The following is a 9183-nucleotide window of genomic DNA, read 5'->3' as shown; positions in this document are numbered from 1 at the left end:
CGTCATCCTCTGTTTACTTAACAGTAGAATCCTAAAAAAAAACAAAACAAGAAGAAGCCACCCTTCCCATTTGTATACATCCCAGCCCACATATGTAAAACGTTACAGGCACAAAGGTATGCATCCCCCCCTCCCCAAGCCTCCGCAGCTCCATCTGAAGTCTTTAAAAGGAAGGAGTGGGCACACATTCGAGGGAGAGGGCTTTGCACGTCTGCGAGGAAAATAAAAATATTAAAAGAAAAAATGTCTCTTCCAGCGTGACATCTCGGATCCGGACGCTTGACGTCGTTTCCACCTGGACAGCTAAAGCGAAATAAGAGACTACTGACATCGACGGCAAAAAAAAAAAATAGACTGAAGCGGTCTCAGGACGTCCGCAGCCCACCTCTGATGAAACTGAATAAATAAAACAAGCCCAAACGATACAAAAAGAAAAATGCTTTGTGTGTGAATTTACAGATATGTTGCATCACTCTGCAAAAAAAAAAGACTGAATGACGCAAAACTAAACAAAATAGTTGCATTAAAATAATTTCTTCTTTAATCCTTGACCCTCCTTTTAAAATTGTAAAAACATATTTAAAAAAAAGGCAAGTACTTTTGTTTACAAGGGAATCACCTCCATACTCCCACCTTTGTCCTCAAGTTGGCAAAAATATATATTAACAGCAATAAGTTACAATTCATTCTAACTCATTTAACAACTGCTCCATTTATTGTTCATCTCCCATAGGAAGTTCAGTTCAATGCATCTTTATTGAAAACATTTTAAATAACTTTTTAATAATAGTAAAAAAAAAAAAAAAAAAGGCTAAGGAATAATAATACTGTCCTTGGTGAGTGCAGTTTGAGCAGAGATTCGCTGAGCCTCTCTACATGTGGTCTAAGGAGTTGTGGTTCATGTTCTGGCCCATCGGGTCGGGACCGCCGGCGCCAGCCGGCCCGTGCAGACTGGCCATGCCGCTCAGCTGGGAGAGCATGGCGCTCTGGTCGGAGCCAAACTGCTCCATGGCGTTCTGCTGCTGGCTTTGCTGCTGCTGCTGCTGCTGCTGCGGGGGAACCACCATCCCGGGGTGGTGCTGGTTCAGGTGGCCCGGGTGCGGCGAGCCCGTCTGCACCTGCGGCGAGATGTGATGCGGCGACGGCTGAGGCTGCATGCGCGGAGACGGGCTGGAGTGAGGCGGCTGGGACTGCGGCCGCGGCGAGGGCTGCGGTGAGCGCACCTGGTTGGCGAGCGACGTCGGCAGCGCCTGGCCCTGCAGGTGGGGGTGCGGCGACGGTGCCATCTGCTGCGGCGGCAGTGGCTGCTGGGGGCTCATGGGGTTGCTGTGTTGGGCGGGCGAGCTGCCGGGGCCGAGGTGGTGCTGCTGCTGCTGCTGCTGCTGCTGCTGCTGCTGCAGCAGCCTCTGCGGCAGAGTTTGTTGGAAATGCGTCTGGGAAGACGGAGGGGTGGGCCCGCCCTGGGGAGGCTGCGTGCCTTGAGGCGGTTGCTGAGCAACGCCTCCGCCTCCTGGACCCGCGTCGCTGCTTTGGAGGGCAGCCATGCTGTTCTGCTGCTGCTGCTGCTGCTGCTGCAGATGGAGCTGCAGCCTCTGCTGCAGGGCGACCGTGACCTGCTGCTGGGCAGACCCTGGGTATCCCTGCGCCTGCGGCCCCTGGGGGCCTCCGGGGGGCCCCTGCCCCATGAATGCCTGCCCCTGGGGGGGCTGCGGCTGCTGGAACTGACCGTGATTCATCCCCATCTGTTGCTGCTGCTGTTGCATCTGCTGCAGCTGCTGCCGCCTCATAAGCAACTCTCGCACCTGGAGATTGTTGATGTTTCCCATCTGCGACCCCTGACCTTGCATACCTCGCCCCACCCCTTGCTGCTGCTGCAAACTGCTCAGCATCGGCCTCTGTTGCTGCTGTTGCTGCAGCTGTTGCTGCTGATGCTGCAACTGCTGCTGCTGATGCTGCTGCTGCTGCAGCTGCTGCTGCTGATGCTGCAGCTGCTGCTGCTGATGCTGCAGCTGCTGCTGCACCTGCTGCAGCTGAGACATGGAAGCCATGCTGATGTTGGCTCCTCCCTGACCGCCCATGTGCATCCCTGGCTGGCTGCTGCTAGCAGCGTTCATGTTCACCTGCGGATTGACTCCAGGCATGGGGTGTCCAACCGGCCCCCCAGTGGGGCCTGGACCCCCTCCTGGGACGCCGTCCGCTCCGCCGGGGCCGCCCTTGTATTTTGAGGCTCGTTGCTTGATGAAAGCAGCCATGAGCTGCGGGTTGGAGCGCAGGATGTTGAGGACCTGCTGCTGCTGCAACGGAGAGCTGGGGGAGCGCAGGGTGCGGAGGAGCTCCTGTAGAGCCGCTTGGGGGATGTTCCCCCCAGCAGACCCTTGCTGCTGCTGCGCTATGTTCATCATGGCAGCATGCCCCTGAGCTGTCTGATGCGACTGCTGCTGCTGTTGTTGTTGCTGCTGCTGCTGCTGTTGTTGTTGCTGCTGCTGCTGCGCTGCCATCATGGCTTGATGGCTCATCTGGTTCATCATCGCCTGCCTTTGCTGCGGTGGAATCCCTGGTCCGGTCCACTGCTGCTGCGGCTGCTGCGGGTTCTGCAGCGGCGCACCCATCCTCTGTGGTGGCAGGTTACCCTGCGGCGGGGGTTGCTGCTGCATGTGCCCGCCAGCGGCCATTATCCCCTGCATCGCACCCTGCTGCTGATCCATGTGGGCTCTTACAGCCGTTTGGTTTTGTGGCTGCATCCCCTGCGGTCCGACCATCCCCACGGAGCCGCCGTGCCCCATGGCCATCTGCGGCGGCTGACCCGGCTGGTGGTGCGGGTGAGACGGCATCATGCCCGTCGCTGCTGCTGCCGCCGCCGCTTGCCTCTGCAGGCCCAGCCTCCTTTGGGCGTCGGCCACCTGCTGGATCTTCAGGGCTATCTCCACGGCTGCAGGTGGGGGGCCGGACGGGGGCGGCTGGCCAGGAGGCTGCTGCCCCGCCGCGTTGCCGGGCATCACACCCCCACCGGGTTGCTGAGGCGGCGTCGACGAGCCCATCAATGGTTTCCCCTGGGATTGGTGGATGGGCGAGGAGCCTGGCGGTCTGGCGGCATACGGCGGATGGGGGTTGCCCCCCGGGATGCCTTGCTGCGCCATCTGAGTAAGCATCTGCTGCTGCTGCTGGGGAGAGTTCATCATCCCTCCTGCTGCAGCCGCTCCGCCGCTCATCTGCTGGAACTGGTTCAGTGGATGTTGGGTCGGCATCGCTCCTTGCTGCTGCTGCATCCCGTTTCCAGGACCCATGCCCTGCGCCTGGACAGGGGGCATGTTCTGAGTCGGGGTGTGGGGAGTCGGCGGCTGGGTGCCGACCGACGTGGGCGTACTGGGCGCCGTGGCGCTGTTGGCTCCCGGCGATGGCAGCCCCACCATGGGTCCCCCGGGCGGCGCCCCCGCAGGCTGGCCCACCCGCTGCATGGTGGCCATCCTCCTCCTCAACATCTGTGCCTGCTGCAGCCGGTGCTGCAGCTGCTGCTGCCGGAGCTTCTGCTTGATGTTCAGGCAGAACGGGACGGGGCATTTGTTCTCCTGGCAGTGCTTAGCATGGTAGCAGCACAGCGCGATCAGCTGCTTGCAGATGGGGCAGCCGCCGTTGGTCTTGCGCTTGCAGCCTTTGGTGTGCTGCACGACACGCTTCATCTTCTGACAGGACGGGAGGGAGCAGTTGGCGTTGCGGCACTGGCACGCGTGGACCAATGACTGGATGCAGCGCTGGATGCTGAGGCGGCGGGAGTCGCCCGGACTCTGAGTGGCCGCCGCCGCCTGGTTGTTGCTGTCGTCGTCCAGGCCGAGCCCCAGTTTGTCCATCTTGTGATTGTGGCCTTTAGTGTTGTAGCAGGTGATGCACAAGTCATAATCCTGAAGGAAAAAAAAAAAGTCTTAAAAAAATGTATAAAGTAGATATTATTATAACATGTTGTTTGCACTTGTCACCAAGTCACATTTAAGACCTTTTCAGATCTTTCTAATGCCACCTTGAATGAAATTCTGCCGAGCCACCAGTGAATTTCGTGCATGTGAAATTTTGAGCTCGTCCATGTAGATGTGCATATGTGGGCAAATTGTAGGGTGAGACGCAAATAATTAGCCAGGAAGGACATATTAGCAGCTAGTTGGCGGTTTGCCTCAAAAGACTCTCAGAACGTAATGAAGACGTCTGTGTGTGACTCAATTTTTGCCTGATTTTTGCTTGTCTTGTGAGAAAAACAAGATTAAATGGTTTTTTCATGATCAAATTTAAGACCTGTGATTAACATATGCAAGGCCAACACATTTAAGGCCTTAATTTAGCTAAATGAATTTACAGGGTTTGTGCAGGTTTCACCAACTCAAACTAAAGACTTTTTAAGGCCATTATAATTTAAATTTAAGACCTGTTCCAAAACAGAAATGTACTAAAGAAACAGCCTTAACCCCTTCAGTGACGGGCTCTTTTGTACAGAATGAATGCAGCATTGTATGAGTTGGAAATAAAAATGATCCCGTGGCGAAGACAAATGTCGTCCAGCCAACTGGCAATAAAATTGCTCTTAAACCATAACAAACACAAAAAAGCAAGCAAGCTAGCTAGAAAAGTTTGTTTCCTTTCTACTGAAGGAAATAAACCAATGTTTCCTGCTACTATGTCTATATACCTTATATATAATAAAGCTATATATTAGCTATGTAGCTAATAAACCTTTTGCCAGCTAGCAATGGTATATTAGCAGCTATTTACCATTAGTAGAGTCACAGAAAGCAATGAAAAAGTGACTCAAGCGTTTGCCTGACAGAAAAGTTAAACAAGAAAAATAGACTACATAGAATATACGAGATTAAATAATATATCATCACACAACTTAAGACTTGTGATTAATGTATTTAAGGCCAACTTAACTCTTTTAAACTAATTTAAGACATTTTAAGGCCTTAATTTTAGACACATCCTGTGTATATTTTGTAGTTTCCTGGTGGAAACGTGGACATTCTTACCTCACAAACGGTGCAGTGGAAGCGGGTCTCCACGTGATGTTTGCACTCGTTGCAGGTGTAGACGAAGCGGTCCTGGCTCTGGTTGTGGAGCTCCACCAGCATGCACATGGAGCTCCACATGGACCTCCTCAGGGAACTGAACTCCAAGTGCTTGTCGCGGGCCAGGGTCAGGAAGGCGTCGCGGCCGTCCATCAGGTCGCAGGCCATGAGGGAGTCGGGGTCAGTGATGGGGGGCAGTGAGTTGGCGGTGGGGCCGGCGATCAGGCGGATGACGAAGAAAACCTGCCAAAATAAAAGAGAAATCTTGAGGGAACATTTCCTGAAAACGGCCTTACTTTTTTCAACGTTTCAAACTTTTATATAGAACACACTAAAGTTTATGGGTGTGATAAAAAAGAAAAAGAAAAGACATACCTCTTTGTGTTTCTCCATGGTGGCGTAGAGTTTCTGGGAAAGGTCGTTGGAAACGCTGGGCATCCCCGGCTTCTTCTTGTTGGCTCGACTCAGGCTGCTCTTGTTCTTGTTCGCCTTTTTATTGTTCTTCTTTTTGGCGTTCTTGCTGTCTCCTTTTGTGGCCTGTGGACGTTTAAACGAAGACGGAGTCAATAGCCGTCCCGAGGCGGCAGCGAGACGAGACCGCAGCGGATTCTTGTTCTGACTCACGTCGGTGCTCTCGTTGGAGGTGCTGCTCTCCTCCCTCTTCCTCTCCTCCTCCTCCTGCTCCAGCTCCTTGATGCTCTCCTCCAGCACGTTGGGCCAGAAGTCGCCCTCGAAGTACGGCAGCTCCTTGGCACTCGTCAGGCGGTCTTCTGTCGCCTGCTTGAAAATGTCCTAAAAGTTCCCAAATAAATAAAAAAAACAGATGGAATGAAAAAGGAGCAGCAAAAGCAAACGAGGTGGATCAGCAGTCATCTCCACTGAATTGATGTTAGCATGTTATGACAGCCACGAGACACACAGCAACAATCTTCAGTCAGAGGCTTATTCAGATTTGTGACTTTTGATGTTGTGACGTGACGAAACGTCAAAAATTAAAAACTTTTACCAAGTTTGGTTTCTTTAAAATCTACCCTGAAAACAAAGCGGAGCCGTATTCCCGATCGAAGGCGTCACCTTATAGTCGTGGACGATTCGCTCAGCGACAGCCTTGTCCAGCATCTTCTTGTACCACTCCTGCAGCCGTTTGGGCTTCGGGATCTTCTGGTCCGGCGGGTGACAGTGGAAGATGTAGTCGTCTCCCTCGCTGGGAGGACACGCCCAAATGTGTCCCGTCGTATACCTGAGATCGCAAAACAGTTTTGCGTTTAATCTCTGCATATCAAAACCCGCCTTTTACCTTTTACGTTTTTCCCAAGCACCCTTTGCCGTCTTACCCGAGTCTCTTGACGTACTCCAGGTAGCCCAGCAGGATCTCGTGGTAGACGGCGGTCCTCAGGTGTCGCGGTTTAAAAAAGTGCACGCTGTCCAGGTACGAGATGTACACCCGTCTCTGGTTGGGCGGTGGGCAGTCGGAGCCGTACTCTTGGACGTGCATGCCGAAGAAACACACGTCGGCTCCGTCGATGTCCTCGAAGGCGAACAGGGCCTTCATCCTGTATGGGAACGACTCGGCCATCTCGCCGTTGTCCACGAACCTGGAAGAAAACGGCCGGGAAAGTCAAGAAAAGATCAGAATAACTTGAAATATATATATGGCTGCCGTTTGTCATATAGCGCGACATACATCACTTGGTGTGACGTTCATAATTTTGATAAACAAACACCTTTGTTAGTATAAAATGAGGTAAATTTCAAGAGAACTATCAAGGAAATTATCATCAGCAAGGGTCTTATTGACATAATATGAAATATCTTGTACGATTAGGTGTTCTTTGTATGATTAATTAGAAAACATTATCAAATTGTACCACACTGTTACAAAAACAGATATGTATAAAGGGAGTTATGATAAAATGTTAATGTAAAACATTTTTATTTAAAACAAAACAGCTTTCATGTCACACCACAGGATAATTTCTAGCACTGATGAAGCAAACTGAGGGGAAAAAATAAATGTAATTTCAATATAAAATCCAAATGAAAAGTACTTTTGGAAAGTTAAAGAGTCACACTAACAAAAAATAAACCTTCATGGGCCGATACAACAATTTTGAAAAAACAAAACAAAAAAACATTTTGCTTGCTTATTTGTCAAAAACTCGCACATAATCCAAGCTTACGGAGAAAGAAACCTGCCGAGCGCTCACCTGGACTTCATGCCCGGCTTGACCTCAACCACCTTGTCTGAGACGTGGACCACCCGGACGGTGACCTCTCCGGACTCGGGGTGGCTCTGCCGCTTGAGGTAGTCGTTCACTCGCATCTCCAGGTAGTTCCCCAGCTTCGTCTGCGGAAGTCCTGCAACGAAACAAACGAATGAGATGGAAAAATAAAAACTCCCCTCATTAAGGGTCCAGAGTGTCGGCGACGTACGCAACGAAAGCAGAACGTTCGCTTGTACAGCTTCACTTACTTTTGGCTGCATATTTGTTCTCCTTTCGCGTCTTATTGGCCTTTTTCAGGCAGTTGCCGCATACGAAGCTGCGAACCAAAATAAATGAATAAATCAGCTCTTGACACTGGAAAACTGCTCCCATGCTTAGGTGACAAACAGACCGCACAGGAAGGGGAGTTTAACTTTAAGGGATCACTGCTCTTTAATAAATATTTCAAAGCCTTCCCCCCTCCCCGACTATTTTTAAAGGACTTCTGAAGAACCAAGACACACTTTGAGCAACAGAGTGTGTGTGCTGTTCACGACGGCCTCCTTACCCTGACGGCCATATGGTTTCATTATGCAGAACGCAGATCTGGTGCATTTTACGACCGCAGTCAATACATTCCACGAGGCTGAGCAGAGACAAAACCAGAGTCAGGAAATGTATATTGAGACGCTCCGGAGCGGAGGCCCGCTGGACGTTCACACTGCGCAGAGTCAAATAACGACACTAGAGGAGGAGGAACACTTACAGCTCAGGGTCGAGCGTGTCGTTCTTCTTTTTCTGGAACTGGTCTTTGTTGATGGAGCTGTGGGGGGAAAAGAAGGGGAATATATTTGATTCTCTGAAGATTGAGTAAAATTATCTGCAAAAGTTACATCCTGATTATTACAGAAAACAAAACTAATAAACGTTAGTCCAGCATGTTTCACAAAAAATAATTTTGAGAAGCAGAAACGGTTTTAAATCCACATTTTTTAGGAGACAAATGAAGTGAAAAGTAGAAGCTGAACTGCTCTATATTATCCTTTTAGCATTTAGACTTCTGGGTCTTGGAGCATGTTGGGTTTGTTTATGAGATCCACAAAATATGATCAACTTGAGTATAAACACCACAGATTCAAGTATTTACACAATTCATTTGGATATCTGCTCCGGTGCTAGCCTGCATTCTGCTGCTTAACAGATGAGCCAAACGTTTTAAAAACATGGATGCCTTATTTTAAATCAATCTAGTTGATGCTACTTTAGTTTTCTGTTTTTGCAAAGTATTTCCAAAAAGACAAACACGTCTGTTCAGCTGGGGAGCGGCAACACCGAGCTATGCTTCGTACAGCCAAGAAAATCCTTCGGGACGTTTTTTGAAACCGTAGCATTTTGAAACGTCGGCGGGCTTCACAGAAGCTACCAGAACATTCCTGCTCTTCAGAAGAAACGATTAAAGTAGTGAAGTAGCCGCTTTGATAAATTGCAAGCATTATTTTTGCAGCAATATTTGTCTTATTTTTATGTCGTGGCAGATTTAGAATCACTATTTTTCATAAACCCCAAAATGCTTTTGTTTTAATCTGAAAATGTTATAGGAAAGAAAGGATTAGTAGCGATTAATCAAACAAATCATGATTAATCGAACAAATCTCGATTAATCGATTATTTAAATAATCGTCCACTAATTTAATAATTGGTTAATCCTTAACTGGAGTGTAAAGACTCTTAAAAAGTGTCATTTGTTGAAAGAAGAACAGTCAGAGCAAAATTTAAGCCAAAACTGTACAAAAAAAATGTACATGTTGCATTCAAGATGAAACATTTTTTGTAAATATATTCTAAAAAAAAAAAAAAAAAAAAAAAAAAAAAAAAAACCCCTTTTGGACCCCTTTCCCGCATAAAATTATTAATAAAAAAAATAAAAAAAA

At 49.2% G+C, this 9183-nt stretch overlaps 1 protein-coding gene across 1 annotated transcript in view; it reads right to left on the bottom strand.

The window, feature by feature from the left end:
• Positions 1-686: 686 nt before the first annotated feature.
• The window catches only part of ep300b (EP300 lysine acetyltransferase b), a 38434-nt gene continuing 29937 nt past the window's right edge, over positions 687-9183 (bottom strand). The window contains exons 21-30 of the mRNA XM_015055430.1: positions 8019-8075; positions 7821-7898; positions 7522-7589; positions 7256-7406; positions 6383-6643; positions 6123-6288; positions 5673-5840; positions 5424-5585; positions 5010-5291; positions 687-3896 (exon numbers count right to left, since the gene is read on the bottom strand). Of these exons, the coding sequence (XP_014910916.1) occupies positions 873-3896; positions 5010-5291; positions 5424-5585; positions 5673-5840; positions 6123-6288; positions 6383-6643; positions 7256-7406; positions 7522-7589; positions 7821-7898; positions 8019-8075 (4417 nt within the window). The 3' untranslated portion in view covers positions 687-872. The remainder of the gene's footprint in view (positions 3897-5009; positions 5292-5423; positions 5586-5672; positions 5841-6122; positions 6289-6382; positions 6644-7255; positions 7407-7521; positions 7590-7820; positions 7899-8018; positions 8076-9183) is intronic.

Source organism: Poecilia latipinna, unplaced genomic scaffold (genome assembly GCF_001443285.1).
Source record: "Poecilia latipinna isolate Pla-1442-1.1 unplaced genomic scaffold, P_latipinna-1.0 Scaffold1315, whole genome shotgun sequence".
Taxonomy (NCBI): Eukaryota; Metazoa; Chordata; class Actinopteri; order Cyprinodontiformes; family Poeciliidae; genus Poecilia; species Poecilia latipinna.
This window is presented reverse-complemented; position numbering and strand designations above follow the sequence as displayed.